This window comes from Epinephelus moara, chromosome 2, assembly GCF_006386435.1.
Source record: "Epinephelus moara isolate mb chromosome 2, YSFRI_EMoa_1.0, whole genome shotgun sequence".
In the NCBI taxonomy this organism is placed as follows: Eukaryota; Metazoa; Chordata; class Actinopteri; order Perciformes; family Serranidae; genus Epinephelus; species Epinephelus moara.
In genome coordinates, this window is record NC_065507.1 from 19,985,774 (window position 1) to 20,002,521 (window position 16,748).

Below are 16,748 nucleotides of genomic sequence, written 5' to 3' on the forward strand. Positions count from 1 at the left end.
ACAACCTTATTGCAATAAAGGTGGACCAAAAAAGTATTGCAACGGGCGCACACATCACTCAGTGGTGGAGCTGATTATAACAACACAACTGTGGATGGGATAAAAACATTTGTAGCTGAATGCATCCAGGCTTCGCAACTGCATACAATCTAATTATTTAAATGGCTCTAATAGCTATTATTATGAGTAAAAACCTGATTAATTTGTCTCGTGTAATTGACACTTGTAAAATAGGAAATGCACTGTTTCATGCTATGAATTATTCATGAGATTCCTTGTGCAAGAGGCCACACGGGAGACAAAACATTGCTCCAGCTTCGTGGAAACTGCTCCCTCCAATTAGCAGCCTCGCTTATGTTGCAGTGACACACGAGAAAAGAGCAGCTTTGGCTGCTGTGATGTCGTAGGAAAAATTTCAAATTTAGCACTGAAGAATAGGGACGGATGTGACAGATGGCATGAAAGGTACTGTTTGAAACAAGCAGGTACTTAACCTGAATTAATGAAGTTTAAAACAGACATTTCACTGTATATTTAAGGTGGATTTATTAGTGTAATGACATGACTCTACAGCAAAGTTCAGCAAGGTACTATTCAGTTTGTTTTAAAGCATGACGGCTCTGCAAACTTTGACAATGGAAATTCACACACCTGATTTAACATACGTCAAAGAAGTCAAACCCACCAACACAACAGAGCATATTGAAGCAATGTCTCATAAAGTAACGTTGTACCAAATGCATCTGGAAAAAAGTGTAATTACTGCATGCTTACTGTTCTGGAAGATCAGATTTATAGAAAATGCTTGAAAAGGTGAAAAGAGAACCTATCGAGGCGACTGCAATCTGAATTAAGTAACTTAGAATAAATAGAACATACATAGCTATTTCTCCTTTAGTGTTTTAATCGTTTTTATAAGCAAGTCAAATCTGTAAATGATGGTCAAGATACAAGCACATCATAAACAATGCAAAATAACAAATAGTTCAAGCCACTGAATACGCAAAGTCTAACGCTGATGCATACAAGGTCTATACACAGATGGTATGAACTGATCCATCCAAAATAAGCCCCGTTTAGCATTTAGAGGACATTCATTTTCACATTCACAGATCATCATCTAAAAACTAGCACACTACCAGAAGTTTCACAAGTACATGCAGTGAGTTGCAAATTCTGGGTCAAAGACATCCGTACTGATGAGACTGCTGAAGAAGCAGAGAAGGAGTGTTAAAGTTCACAAAATTCACATAACACACCCTCAAAACTGTCGGTTCATTTTCTACTGCTAATTTGTGTCGGAAAAAAGAAAATGACTCCTGGGGTAAAAAGGTGTGCCTGAAAGCCAGCCCAGCCAGCTTATGCCAGCCATCTCTCGCTACCTTGCTTCCCCTCTTTCTCTTCATCCAGGTCAGGACAGGGGCGTCACTGCTCTGGCACAGATGTGTCGTCTCTCTCTACTGCCCCCGATCCTCCTGTCTCTAAAAACAGAAACAGGCAAGGCGTAGTTAAACACTGTGGAGCCTGGAAAAAAAAAAAAAAACAGCTTCTGCACACACGCTTGTCGTCAAGGTTAAAGGCTCTAAAGCATAGTCACAAACTGTAAGGTTACTGGTGGGTGGATCTATTATAAAAACACACTTGAAAAAAACTTTGAGCTGCTGCTTGAGTGGAATTGATTTTCAAAGGAAACTTTCCATTACGATCTGTTTGTAGAATTAATGTTTAGGTATTTAGGTATTAAGCAACGCTAAGAACCTGGCTGACATTACCGTTAAGCTCATAAACCCAGTACTGCTGTGAAAAGGGGGTCTCCCCCAGTGGGAGGGAATGCATGGTTCCAGTCCGACAGGTCCATTAATTCTGCTTGGCCCTCTGAAGCATATACTGTACCTGAAGCACCTGGAGCTATAAATACATCTCCTACATAAGGATGCAACCAGCAACTGGGTTAGGGAGAATCATTGACGAACATCCCTTGTGTCAGCCACACCCCCAAAGAAAATGCTGCTTTGTCTTTTAGGAAAGGTGAAATCTTGAGCTCTGGTTTCAAAAAAATTATCTGAGTGGACTTCTGAGTTACATTTCATACTGTTTCAGACTGTGATTGTTTTCTTTTGTTCTTTTAGAGCTAAAAATAAGCGGTAAAATGAAATCTGAGTGCAACCTTCGCTTGAGTTGAAACACTGGACGCCCTCAGGAGAAAACAGTTGGACTAAAAACACTGAATATACTGGATATAAATACATGTTTACCATTGTGAGAATGCAAGTTGACATTTTCCAGGTGACAAACATCTTTCCTCTCCAGCAATTTAACAGCGCAGCCACAAGCAGATTCATTTATAACCCCTTTAACGGAATAAGTAATTGAAAGATTCAATCATGTGTTGCTGGAGACCCTATGGGGTAATTAAATGAGTCACGCAGTTATGTATTGCATTAATCACACTTGGGATAACCCATAAGGGGCTCTAATAGGTGTATTTAATTATGTATAGCTTTTAAATGGTTTCTTCCCCCCGTGTGTATGATGGTAAATCAGTTTGTGTTCCTGCATTATGTGTTCGGCTCTGAGAAAAGGTCACAAATTGACCCTGTGACATCTTATCACAAGATTCAACCAACAACATGATCATCAGACTAAGCTAACTTAAATTGCTTTAACTCTAAGTCTGTTTATGATCAAATAAGCAACTTAAACTTACCTTCCGTCACCTACTGTAGTTCAAGCTCCTGATGGGAGCCGCTGCTACCGTCCTTACAGTCACTAGCCATAATGCCCCCTTTAACGGCATTATGTGACCTACTCTTACCCCGTGGTTCTACACTACTGACCTGTGTCCCCCTGGCTGCCGTTGAGCACATCCCCAGTGCTGCTCACCTCCTCCCCTTCCGCTTTGTCCTCCGGCTTCATCTTCTTACGGGTCATATGCCCACGGAAGCCAGCCTGGATCTTGGCAGCAGCCCTGTTGGCCTCGGGGTCATCCAGGGGGATATCCATGATGTCCTCCTCCTCCTGGGGTCGGCTGCACTCCTCCTGCAGAGAGGACCAGAGAGTAGTAGTCTTTCACAGAAGGGTAGCATATTACATGATCATCTGAGGGTGTTTTTTTAATTGGAACATTGGTGAAAGAATCTAATCCTCAACAGATTGCAATAGCATATTTTGTTAACTGTATACGCTACAACACTATCTTTCAGACAGCGAGGGATGTGCGCTTGTTGCAAAGTGGCTCACCCTTATTACATGACTTCAATGGGGCTCTCAGGAGGTCACTAACCCACATTGCCACCTTTTTTCTCTCCCCTTCTCCTCTTGTCATATAATACACTGATGTCTGAGTCAGTCTATTTTGTAATGAATCATCATTGTCTGCTGTTTTTTTTCTTTTGCCATGGAAAAGATTTTTTAAAAAAGCATTAAACTGCTCACTGAGCAGACATATGAATTCCCAAGTGAAGTAACAGCCAATGATTTTACGATCATTAGTCGTTTATCACACAAAATAAACCAATCTGCGATTTTTTTGGTGAGAAACAATGCTGGTGTGAAAGACTGCTCCATGTGTGATATTTCATTTGTAGCCAGTTCTTCTTGTTTCAGATAGACCGGAGGTATGGTTAAAAAGGTTTCTTTCAAGGAAAAAATAACTTTTGTCTCTGCAACCCGGGGCGAAAAAAAGATGACCCAGCGAAAAAGTGGCTTTAGTCAAAACCAGGAGCTCACTCGGCGACTGAAAGTACAGCATCCACTGTCCCAAAGGAAACATGGGGTGGGTGGAAGAGAAATTCTGGCTTGTCATAAAGTGTCAGTGGAATAGCGCCAAGGCTGTCGACAAGTTATGTAAACACCAATTCAAATTCTGTGTCAAACACATATCAGCTACACCCCGTGCTTTGCTTATAGAAACAGATTGACATTTCACACAAAGGCAGCCCACAGAACGAGCCCACTGTCATCCCACTGCCTTGGTAAAGCAGTGCATCATGTCTCCAGTGAAACCCCTCCAGTGTAGGAGTGTGACCACCCACCTGTTCAGCCAGCATTCATTAGCCTCTCTGTCTGACTGCTCACTGAGCAGCCAGAATCCAGTTTTTTTTTTTTTCAGCAGTGGCAGCAGCAACAGCAGAGATGCAGGACTGCTGCACTGGATTTTGCTGGCTACACACCTTCTCAGGGGGTTTATTGTTTTTATTGCATCAGGGATCCTTAAACTTGATCTGACACAAATTGATTTGAGATATTCTGATGCAAACCTGAAGTAATATAATGCACATATGATGAAAATAGCTTCAAATGGTGTAAAATAGGACTTTATGTGGTGAATTTTTGTGTCAAAAATTTACAATTTGTGAGTCAGAATTATTCAAATGGTTACTAATATATATTTTACTCTACTAAAAGGACAAAAACAAACACACACACATGGCAGTATGCAGTTTGAAGGCAACTAAACACTTGTAAATACCATTAATATCCTGCAAACTGTGTCACCCAATTCTCCAAACTGATTTGTGATCACAAATATAAGAAGAATGTATTGAAAAAGTTAATGTGAAGCTTCTACTTACATTGTGACAGTCCATGTCTTACTCTCAGAGATGCCTTCAGTCTTCAGGTGAGCTGACCTAGTATGACTTGTACGCCTCGATTTTCTATGTGAACCAAGCAAAGCTCTCTTTAAATGAGTCTCCGGTATAATACAGATGCCTCACTGGCTCTTACTAACAATCACTGTATGTTCAGTAACACCCGCTCACGCACGGAGTGAGAGAGAGACATACAGTCACAGAGAGAGGAAGAGAGAAAGAGGGAGGGAGGGAAAGAGAGACCTCCTACAAACATGACAGCATGTGTTCCATCTTTTCAGTCCCATTAAGGCTGCTCACCTACTGTGTTCATATTACTGTTAAAGAGCTTAACCAGACCTCAATGTTCACCGGGCATCGCCTAAAGACTTCAGAAAAGTCACTGAAACAGCCTAAAAATGTGCGCAGTTTCAGCGCTTCAAAGTTTGACACAAGCGAAAATGACAAGCTGATACAGCCTGGATAAAAAATAGGGAACCACAAAGTGACTGCCGTGTGCCGAGCATCATGAAAAAATCACAAGTTTCAGTGTTACAACAATTAACTCCACAAATAAACACAAATGACCAACATAGAAATACTATGTAAAAGACAGATGGTCGTAAAACAATAATTGCTGACTTTCAAATTCCACTAATAGCGAGGAAATAAAACCGTGTAAGCATCTTGGACTGTTTTACACTAGGAGGTGTTATAAATTTATTAGAGGCAGAGTGAGCTAACAACCCTCTCCATCCCTCTGATCCCAGCTGGTATGGCCGCCCACACTCCTCTGCCAGCCTCAGAGACAAGACGGAGAGGGAGAGAAACAGAAAACATCCATTTATCTGAGTTATGTATCTGACATTAACGCTCTCCTGCTGGTTTCCCAACCAGTCGAACAATATGTTAAGTTATCCTCACGCCTGATTTCACAAAGCTGACTTGCTTTATCAATCAATGCACGGTTAATTTGAAGGAACGAGCACCACTGTCTAATTACATTAGCTGTAATCAGTCATGGTGGTAAGTCTGCTCATATTAGCCAAATCATTAGTGTATCTAACATAGTATGTATTCTGCTGAGATGACAGGAGTATGGGAACATCATTTAGGGCACTTGTAAACAGTGAGTTAAAGGCTTAGAAATTAAAATAAAAGACCAGACAAGGCATCTGCAGCTGGGTCACTGTTAGAATAGATGGCCTATATATTGTACAGTTATGTGGTAGCTTGGTTTCAGCTGAAATAACTTCCGCCACGAAGCAAGAGCACACCGAATAGCTCCACTGTATGTAAAAATACAGAAAGTGCTGTTTTAATGTTTAATCAGTCAGCAACTGCTATTAAAGGTAGATTACTGATACAGATGGTGCCTAGCAACTATCAGCATCACCATCTCCTATTAATTCCATGACGACACTAAGAGAGAGCAGGATGGTGAGGGGTTACCATGGAAACATTCTCAGTAACCCTTCCTACACTCCCCTCCCTGTGTGTTTGGAGCCCTGTTGGTCCAGACAAATCAGACAGGGCTAACTGTGACAGCAGTAAAAATGTTAAAGGCCTTAATTCGCAAGACAAATCGTCCGGTCGGTCTTTTATGATGATAGATTACTCAATCAAGTTTCAATCTGTGGAGGCTGCGGTGGCTCCCAAGAGGAGAGTGGATCTGGCACTAACAAAGCCACAGTATTACAGTTTTATGAGCATGCGGCACAGCAAAGGCCTCAAACAGCATCTTCACACGCTTGTATGTGAACACAGACACAGATTATGGTGAAGTTTGAGAGGGAAACTACAATTTCTGCACATTTCCCTCTCGATGACATCCTACCACTGTAAATGGAGAGCGGATGTGTGTGTGTGTGTGTGTGTGTGTGTGTGCGTGTGTTCGTTTGTGTGTGTCCCACCATTCCTCCAATCCACATTCCTCCAGTCCCTCCTAACTTGCCCTAAAAAAGGTTCAGGGGGTCGTTTTTTTTTTATTTAATAATTTTATTTTATCTCAATTTTTTATGTTAAAGGAACAGTATGTAAGATTTAGGCTGGTTTATTAGCATCTAGTGGCGAGGACTGCAAATTGCAACCAGCTGAAACTTCTTCCAGTTAGAATTCCTTCAGTGCTCAGGCGGTTTTTAACAGGAGCTGAAATATCAGAAGAAGTAGAAGTCTCCTCCTCTCCCAAACAAAATAAAGCAGTTTCACATTACAAATCACTGTTTCTCCTACATTGCTCAGTATGTTGCAGATAGGCCGCTAGCCCAGCACCTGCTAATGCGTGCTCACCTATCTTCTCTGATAACTTAATGTGTCCTAATGTGAGAGGTCACCTTCTCTCCAAAACAAACGGACCCCCGTAATCCAGTAACAGCAACTGAATAAGTGTGTTTTTCCAACGATGTTTGGCATGTTGGAGACGGGACGCTAGCCCAGCACCTGCTTATGTCTGCTTCCTTTTTCTTATAATTTAAGATTCAGACACTCACAAGGTTTTCACCATGAGCTGAATTATCGGCAGAGGTCTCTCCCTCTCCAAAACAAACAAACCTGGTGATTTAAACTGGTAAAAACACAGAATAAAGCAGTTTCACCTTCAAATAATCTGCGTTCTTCTGACCCTCTGGTCATGGAGGGGCTGCTAACTACAGTGGCTAACAGGGAAACGTGAGTGGCCCCATCTAGAGCCACTGTTTGGTTTGTCTGTTCTGGGCTATTGTAGAAACATGGGGGTGCAACATAGTGATCTCTGTGGACGAGGACCTGCTCCCAATGTAGATATAAATGGCTTATTGTTATTTTCACGTGATTATACACAACAGTAAACATACTTATTATACTAAATTCCATTTCTTCCAATATAACCCCCTAAATCCTAAATATAACATAAATACTCTGCAGTTTTACTTTTGAATCCTTTGTTTTTAAAATCTCCTTCATTTTAACATCCGGGAATACTGTCACCCTTTATCTACCGGACAAACGACAGGAGAAGAGCAAAAAAACTACTTTTACTTTTTGCTCTAAGGGTTTGCATAATGCCTAAAAAGAAGCGCAAACTTCTGTTGGCAAGTATTAATGCTGCCACACATAAGAGATTGGCATACAGTTGTGAATCTTCAGAAAAGTCAGTGCTGAGCATACATTGGTGACCTTAAGATACAAGTACGACTGCACTATGTTGTTAGAGCTGTGTATACAGATCTTCGGATATGTGCCATGCACCTTTGGTCATGTCCCTTCAAAATCCATTCATCTAATGCTCAGAGGTCTGCCCTTTCCACGGGATATTTTTAAGGTGTGTGGCCAGAGGGTGAAAGGGAGTCATGGAAGACTGGGGATGAAAGCAAAGGAGAGGGCTGGGGTACCTGGGCAAAACTCTCAAAGGTCAGGGGAGGTTCAAGGACGTAGGCTGCAATGCCCAAAGGGCACTCTGCTCTAGTTCAAAGTTTATCAGAGCAACCACCATCCAGAAAATAAACTATTCTGGGGATATTTTCAATCACCTACCCCCAGAGACTCCAAGGGGCGGAAAAAAATGAGGGCCACTGTTGATCAGACTCGTCCTTGAAGGGTTTATTTATATAGGCTACCTGTGACAGGAATGGGAGCAGAGCAGACTGTCGCTGAAGACACCCCTGTCTGAAAGTGTACGAACATTTATTCTCAGTCTGCGTGTACAAGTGGAGGAGATGTGGTGAGCTGTTATATTCAAATCAAGTTATGGCTGTAAATGGTAAAATATCAGGGCTATTCTTCCATTGGAAAAATGTCCATCTCTTGTGTGGGGTATATAAAAATGTGTGATTGCTGTTTTGATAAGAAGCATCAAACTTTACCTTGTCAACACTCTTGTTTTCAGGCTCTGTGGAGTCCATTTCAGGCCCAAGAGACACGTCTTCTCCTTGTTGGTCTGCTGCCAGCTGATCTTCACGTTGAGTGTGCCCGATGCTGCCCTCTTCACCCATTGCATCATTCTTCTCTTGTACATCAGAATCAATCTGTCCTTCTTCAACAAGTTCATCTGCTTCTGAACTTCTCTCCTTTGATGTGACCTCTTTTTCTACCACTGTCTCCTCCAGCTGTGACTCTACAAGTGTTCTCTGACTCTCCTCAATCTCCCCTGATAGATGTTGTGCGCTTGCCTCTAAAGTTTCACTCTCCGCCTCCGTCCTGGCAGTTGATATATTTGACTGGAAAACTTGCGATGAAGGATTATCCGCACCACCACCATCAATCTCTTGATCCTCCACTTTGCTATAACCTTTTGTGTGGATGTCCTTTTTGTCTTCTCCAGCTGCGTCTGTTGTCTCATCTCCTTTAATGTCAGGATCGTTTGACTTTGCCTCTTTTTCAGGATCCTCACTCCGGTGAAATTCGCCTTCACTTATCTTCTCACTATCTTCATTTTTATGATCCGTTTCATCCTCTGGGTTTCCTTCGTCTGCCTCGGTGGTGGGCTGATGTGACGAGCCGATGGTTTTAACACCTTCGTGCTTCTCATCATCATCACTATCATTTACATTAGAATCATTTGAATCCACCTTCTCCTTCATTTTATAAGACGCCTCTTGCTGAGTCTGCATTTCTTCCAATTCGGAGTTAACTTCTTTTTCAACTCCCATCATTTCAGGTTCACTTTGGTCTTGTGTGCTAGATATATTTTGGTCTGTTGCCTCTTTGGACTCTTCCTCCAGTTGCGTTTCTAATATCGTAGACTGTAAGCCCTCTTCCTCTGGCTGTTTCTCCTCAACCTCTTCAATCTGCTGAGCCTCTGGAATGTCTTCAAAGCTAATCTCAACCAAGGAATCTTCCATTGGTATAGCATTGCTGTTAAAACCACCCTCTATATGAGCTAAACTTTCATGTATTCCTCCAGAAGAAGCCTCAATCTCTGTTCCTTCCTCCTCCTTTGTTTCTGCTTCCTCTTCTGCTTCATGTTGATTGCCCTCTAGGGTTTTAGATTGAGACGATGAGCGTACAACTGCTTCCTCAGGTTTGGGTGTTGAGGTGTCCTCTTCAGTGACCTGTGTATCATCTTCAGCAGTAGCTTCTTCCATTGTTACCTCTGTTCCTCCAAGCTCTGTAGCACACACATCCACATCTGCTAGTCCAGAATATGGAGGGACCTCCACTGGTTCGTCATTGTCAATGTTTTCCTCTCCTTCTGAGTCTTCAATCTCCTCATCTACAACTGCAAATTCTTTTTTATCACCTCCTTCATCTTGTGCCATCCCTGACTCCTGAGCACACACATCTACATTTGAAATCCCTCTGAATGATGATAAGTCAGTGGGCTCTAACTCAGATTGAGGTTTATCTCGGTCTGAAGCAGAGCTGCTATCATTTCCATTAGCTGCCCTGTCAACTTGATCAAGTTCAGTTATTATTGGGTCTCTCTCCTCCTCTGTCCCGCTCAGATCATCTGGCTGCACATCTCGGAGCCTGTTGACTGATTCCTCTTCTGAAGGCCCCTTTTCCACAACATGTTCCTCTGTAGTATCGTGTTTTCTTTCTTCGCCCGTGCTTTCGCTTAAATCAGCCTCTTCAGAGACATTGGGTTGTGTGGTGGAAGCATGTGAGGCCTCTGCTGAATGACTGTGTTCATCATCAGTTTGGGACTCATCTGATTTTTCTCTAAAAAGTACCAATCAAAGTGAAAGACTTGGTGAGAAATTAGTGATACTTCTTTAAAACATTACAGAGTCATACTGCCTCATCTGTGACTGTCTTCCTGTAACTGGTGGTCTCTTGTCTTTCAGACTTCCCCCTCTTCTCACCCTTGATACTGCAAACCTGAAAGTGCTTGCTTGAGCTGGTGTTCTGTAGCCTACTACTTCCAGGCTTCTACTGTACAATGTATTTTTGCTCTAGAGGTTATTATTATTATTACTAATAATAATAATAATTATTATTGCTGTAGTTAAATGATAGCGCTTATAAGTTGATTACTTTCATTATGTTTATTTTTTATTATTTATTATATCTTATTATTTATTATTGTTATATTTCTATTATATTTATGATATATTTCAAATTATTTTTATTTATTTGTTTTATTTATATTTATTACATTTTTTATACTTTTTTCATGCCTTTATTATTTTTTTCTATTCTATATTATGCTTCTATAATTATTTTTCTTGTTTCTTTTGCAATACTTGCCTTTATTTCATTTCCTCTCACTATGTTTATGTTATGCACCAATACACCAGAGCAATTTCCTTGCATGTGAAAACCTACTTGGCAATAAACTGGATTCTGATGTCTGAAAAGCTGAAGCGGGACATACGACTTTCTCATTCATATTCTAAAGTTATTATTATAAACCACTGTATTTTCTTAAAAATCCAATTAGATATACATCCAATCATAACGGTTATTTTCTAGCATTTTAAAGCAAAAATTTCAGTGAGGTTGGGAAAATGCATGCATGTCCCGACGTCCTTATAGGTGTGCTAATAGCAGAAATGTGATTAATTTGTGCACTTTTGTCCAAACTTCTTTTTGCAAATATTTGCAATCAGGACAAAAAGCAAAAAAACATAACTACACAATACCTCACACAGCAACTTCAGAAAAATGAAAAATACAGTAGTTTATTCTCATTTCTACGTCACTTCTCACTTCACTTGTTACTATTCTGTCCCTCCATGTCCGTCCTCTCTCTCTCTGATCCTCCTGGCTGCTGATAGCACATAAAGTGAGACTCACTTGGAGCTGGTCTCCTCTGCAGCAGGCTCTTCTTTAACACTAACCTGTTGGGAGAAAAAACAAAACAACAACAAGGATTTAATGGTGAATAATTAGAGAGATATAGATAAACAGAGTTAAGATTTATAGGTATGCTGAGAGTGGTGTCTTTGGTGAAGTACCTCAGTTGCCTTAAACGCATGGTTGTTGTAGAATCTGTCTTCCAGTTTAGCAGCCCACTCAGCAGGGTCCATGCCACTCTCTACAGGAAAACACAGACTCAGTTATTTGTCAGCAGTTAATGGTATTTGTCTCACATATAAAGTTGGAGTTACCTTCTCTTTTTCTGAGAAGAGCCTCGAAGTACTGAGCCGCATATTTCGGGATGTCTTCAGGCTGGTCTCGCAGGATTTCCCTGGTAAGCCCCTCCAGGATGGTACCAAACCCTCGAGGGACCCGCAGGTGAGTGTTGGAGAAAGGCACCGACATGTTTAAGGATACACTGGGAGGGTAACTTCTGTGACACTGAAGGAAAACGGACTGCAGAAGAAGAAGGCGAAGTTCTCCTCTGTTATTTACTTTCTTCCGGGTGCTTACACTGGAAGTTTTCACGGAATATGAGTTAACGTTATCTTAACGTTTGTAGGTAGCTAACTATGCTAATTAGTCAGTCGTCACACACCACTTAAACTGCTTAAATATATATTTAGCATATTTCAAAATGTCCACACATTAGTATGTTACTTTAAATGTCTTGCAATTCGTGTTTACCTTTTTGTTTCTTCTGAATGTTTTAGCTGTCAGCTACTGTGTTTTGTTGATAACCGTTTCTAGGCAACGGTTCTAACTACGGATACTGACAAGGCTCAAGTGTAACAAAACTCACAAGACAGACTGGCTTTATTGGATTTTTATTGCAAGTCCATTATAAACACAGAGTAAGTCACAAAACAACACAAGAAGTACATATAAAATAGCATTACTTAAAAAAATATGACTTGTATTAGCATGAACATCAAATACCAGATGTGTGTACATATATATACATCTTCTTCCTCTCCTCTCCTCTCCTCTCCTCTCCCAGCAGCAGCTGTCCTCAGTCAGGCATATGTGATGACTGCATACTCAGAGTTGGTGCTCATCTTGCGGCTGACCTGCTGGGGGACATGCAGTCTGTCAGCTGAGCGGGAGGCCTGCAGGTGAGACCTTGAATCATCTCCCCACCACTGGAGGAGAAGCAGAGAAAAACTCATGGACTGGCTAAGACTCTTGGGGACCTTCACCTAGTTAGTTTTATACTAAAATATACCCCTTATGTGGTGACAGCAACACATTTATTCTACTCTATGCAACCACTTGTTCTACTACAACACATTTTGTTATTAGGTGTACTTTTTAAACTTGTAATCTACAGAGGTGGAAACCATTTTATTAGGAGCATTAAGCTAATTCAACACATTTGCAATAAATCTTAACTACACCTGCATTTTTGCCAAAACCTTAATATTTAAAATTGAACTAAAAGTGAAACTTATTTATGCTCTCTTCAAAGCCAGACTCCAATATTGTTGTTTTTTACCAAAGCGGAAAATGCATGGGCTTCGAGCATATGACTGCATAAATGAGAACTGGATTATACTGCACTAGTTGTGTGAGAGTTTGTAGACATATATTTAGATATAGTTTTGCTGTTAAATGTGGTCCCAAGCATTTAATCAATATGTTTGCTTTTTCCGTGAAGGCATGCGAGAAATCAGTGTCTTCTTCATGAATTCCAGGTTAACACAGCGTGACTAACTGATATACAAATTGGAATTTTTGTGCGTACAGTATTCCTTTAATTCTATGCAAATTGACATAAATGCCTCATAAATGGGCAACCTGTATGGTTATTTATACAGCTCCATATTTAAACAACTAACATACACTTAGATAGTGTTAAAATTGCAATAAAAAGTGAGCACACCACATTTCAAAGTTTCTTGCTTGGCAACCTCATAATAACTAACACTCAGTATGCACAGTAGCTCCTTACTTGAGCTGTCTATGAAGCATAGCAAAGTAGCTGGTCATTTATATAAGCTGATATATTCTGGGTATGCACTGTGTCTCCTTGTGCACCAATTACAGTAAACTATAAGTGATCACCACAACATCATTTACCTACTTTACATAGATTTATGTACATCATTTATGATTGCTTATAGAACAGAGAAGAATAACCACTCAGTAAGATAAATAGAGACAAATATATTGACCCTGAAGTGTCTTCTCTCACCTCATTTTGATCTCCAGGAGTCAAGTAGCCGACCTGAGTGAGCTCTGGTGTACTGACACCTCGGACCGTGATCATTATGTCGGCATATGGGACCTCAGTGTCACTCTCGTTGTCTGGGTGACAGAAATTATTCACTATGTTAGTCTTTGTATTATAGAAAGTCATTTAGAAAACAACTGTGATGGCGCTGCTGATCCAGAGATCAACTTACCTGGTGTAGGGATCCTCAAAGTCACTCTTTCACTTTGTGTCACTGACCCTGGGGAATATGATGGGTATGAATGGCAGGGCTGCAGTTTTCAGAGGTTAAAGTGAATTTTATTTTTTATATTTTAAAGTGTTTACCCTTCACTGGCAAGAGGACAGCGTGAGGAGATAGTGGTGAGCTGAAATTGTAAAGGATAAAGAAATAAACTGATAAAGAAGTTGCACAATCATATATTTTAAAAGGTAACTGAACACAGATTTACACAAATAGATAATAAATCTTAAATTGTACTCACCCAGACCTGGACACAACAGGCTCCCCTGGAATGTATGACATTATTAACACAATAATATAGAGATCAAAATGTGTGTATTTTCATATTCAGAAATGTATGTTCAAAATGTAATATTTAGTAATCACCTTTATCGTTCCAGCTCAGTCTGTTCCGGTTCAGACACAGGTAAACGGCCAATGCTGCAAGCACCATGGCCACAGCGACGGTAACTGTTGCTAAAACCTTTATTCCCGTAAATTCTTCTGTCAACATGGACAAGCCACAGTGTTAACACGGATTGTATTGAATTGAAAGGGCAACTTTTGCCTTTCAGTTTCAAATATAGATGTACATAATTATATAAAGTGCAATCATACATTATCTACATCAATAAACTTAATGCATTGCTTCAAAGAGCCGTCTTACCTCCACTTGAATCGTTCGGCTTAACAGGGAGAGACGCTGAGAAATGTAAATGTAATATTTATAAATACAAGTAATGTGTGAATAAATAATGTATAGTTACAATCATAGAATATTTTATATCAGACATTTGAATATAATTAATTCAACATTCAAAGTCCTCACCATTTTTAGTCCCAGTCTTTGGGGTAACTGTCCAGTTTGGAGCACTTGTGTGAGCTGAAACAAAACAAACCATCAAAATGAATTTATTTCGGCTTTGTAATACTTATAATCATCCCTTTATTAAAGACTGACTAAAGATATATGTATAGCCTATATACCCTGAAGCTGCAGTAAAACAACTAGCTCTGTTTTTTGTGGAACGTGAGGGTCATCTGTATCTTGTGTGTAGCAAGTGTAGTTCTTCTTGAGATCTTCAGTGGACACATTTGATAAATGAAGGGACACTGTGCAAAAGTTGCTTTTGCTAAGTGTCCCGTGACAGCCAGAGTTGTCTGACGCTTTACTCCAACAGCCGCGAACAAATCCGATGGAGCAATTGTAGGTGCAGTTTAATGTGAGAGAGTCCCCTAATGCGACAGCCAAGACATCAAAAGGCGTCTTCAGATAAAAGGAGCTCACAAAATCTGCAAAAAGAGAGGACATATTATTGACTTTACAGAAAAAAACTATTGTATCAAATACCGAGCACATTTTTTTAGATGAAAAGTGAATACGTGCACATATAGTTAACACACTTAATTGCTAAAGTAGATATACATACCCGGTGTCACCCAAACAAAGAGCAGAGTGAAGTACACTGAGATCATCATGGTTGTTCTGATTCCTGCTGCCTCAAAACATGCAATCAAATATCTTGTGCTCACACAGTTTGGTGATGCTTGCACCTGCAGAACAATACTGAAATACCAACACATATGCTTCAACCCTCGGGTAAGGGTACAGGAAGTGGTAAACAACAGGATCCAGAGCTGTGTAAAAATAATTCATAATTTTCCATTTATTGCACCTGACTTCCTGCAAAGGAAAAAAACTAATCTTCAACATGATAAAACAAAAATCCCGCTCTAAAATATGTAAATAAACAAAATTTCACTTTTGCATTAAAAGTGCAAAGCATACATTTTAGCAGCTGTCTTGAAAAAGAAGAAAACACACACATGATAATGTGGTTTGCACAGACTGTAGCTTATCTGCAGATGCACCATTGCAGCTCACTCTCTGCTCACACAGAGGATGTGCCTGACATTCATACTCCACCAACATTAAATAATTTATTTTCAAATCCTCACACTTTGAAGACAAAGGGGATCTTTTGTGATACGGCTTTTCAACATTGGCGTGTGAATCTATTTAATTGATTCCAGAAATCCATCTGCTTTTTCATATCGGCCCCATATTTTCCTCTCTGTATAACCCCTAAATGAATTACACAGGTGACATAAATAATTGAAGGGATCCACTAACAGAGACAATATCTAGGTTAGCCTTTGCACATGCTCATGCATTATAAAAGTGGAAGGTACAGTTACAGAACACCATCGCACACCATTATCAGCTAGAGCAATCACATGGGACTCACATTTCGTGCTCTTGTTTCACTTTCAGTGACTGAGGGCCTCTCACTTTCATGCCTTTAAACAATCAGTCCTGTAGACTCAGACTAAACAGGCTTGAATGAAAATACACAAAAAATGAAACAGTGGATTTGATTAGAGATTCAGTGATAATGTGCTCATGGAAAATGATGCACATGTTCTGTTTTTCAGCTTCATGGATTTTTCTGCTGCTGGCACAATGTGGACTCCCTTTAGGTAAGAGCAATAATTATTTTGTTTTTTTTTACACTATATTTAAAAACTAATAACTTGACTAATAACAGACTTCTACATCCTTCCTGATATTAATTTATGTGTGTAAGAATCATCTGAAGGGAGTGCAGACCTCCCCCTCGGCGAAGAGACTGACTTTGATCAGTGTCCAGAGGGAAAATACTTCTCCCACCAGCTTTGTCTGGAGTGTCCATCTGGTCATTTGTAAGTCATCAACCACCTCTGAACCTGTATACTCGTACTATGTACACAACGAAATACACTAATAAGACCTTAACATAAGGAGACATTATTTTTGCTCCTCTTAAGGAGATTCAAGATTCAATATATGAAATATGTCACTACTACTGAGAGATTTAACTGTAACACATATATATAATAAATGAACATATTTCTGTTATCTAGTTGTCCTGGCAGTGTATCTGCACCTCATAGATGTCCAGCAGGAACATTCAACCTCTACACA

The 16,748-nt window shown here is 40.2% G+C and overlaps 2 protein-coding genes across 8 annotated transcripts; both read right to left on the reverse strand.

Annotated features, from left to right (window-relative positions):
* Positions 1–529: 529 nt before the first annotated feature.
* spa17 (sperm autoantigenic protein 17) lies at positions 530–12,096 on the reverse strand. 5 transcript variants are annotated; one of them, XM_050074500.1, is made up of 7 exons: positions 12,036–12,096; positions 11,600–11,804; positions 11,447–11,526; positions 11,286–11,329; positions 8,411–10,208; positions 2,838–3,039; positions 530–1,481 (listed from the first exon to the last, which is right to left on the reverse strand). In XM_050074500.1, the coding sequence occupies exons 2-7, from the start codon at positions 11,751–11,753 to the stop codon at positions 1,426–1,428; spliced, it is 2,334 nt and encodes a 777-aa protein (XP_049930457.1). In that variant the 5' UTR covers positions 11,754–11,804; positions 12,036–12,096; the 3' UTR covers positions 530–1,425. The 5 variants fall into 5 exon arrangements, with proteins under 5 accessions (XP_049930457.1, XP_049930464.1, XP_049930471.1 ...); XM_050074507.1 differs by having other exon boundaries at positions 11,600–11,862; positions 12,036–12,072; XM_050074514.1 differs by having other exon boundaries at positions 2,884–3,039; positions 11,600–12,076.
* A 63-nt stretch (positions 12,097–12,159) lies between these two features.
* Positions 12,160–15,273, reverse strand: LOC126406252 (uncharacterized). 3 transcript variants are annotated; one of them, XM_050070395.1, is made up of 10 exons: positions 15,214–15,273; positions 14,771–15,076; positions 14,613–14,666; positions 14,451–14,486; positions 14,171–14,284; positions 14,046–14,070; positions 13,888–13,928; positions 13,754–13,801; positions 13,543–13,655; positions 12,160–12,490 (listed from the first exon to the last, which is right to left on the reverse strand). In XM_050070395.1, the coding sequence occupies exons 1-10, from the start codon at positions 15,260–15,262 to the stop codon at positions 12,365–12,367; spliced, it is 912 nt and encodes a 303-aa protein (XP_049926352.1). In that variant the 5' UTR covers positions 15,263–15,273; the 3' UTR covers positions 12,160–12,364. The 3 variants fall into 3 exon arrangements, with proteins under 3 accessions (XP_049926352.1, XP_049926361.1, XP_049926343.1); XM_050070404.1 differs by having other exon boundaries at positions 12,160–12,418; positions 14,171–14,287; XM_050070386.1 differs by having other exon boundaries at positions 14,171–14,287.
* Between the last annotated feature and the right edge of the window lie 1,475 nt (positions 15,274–16,748).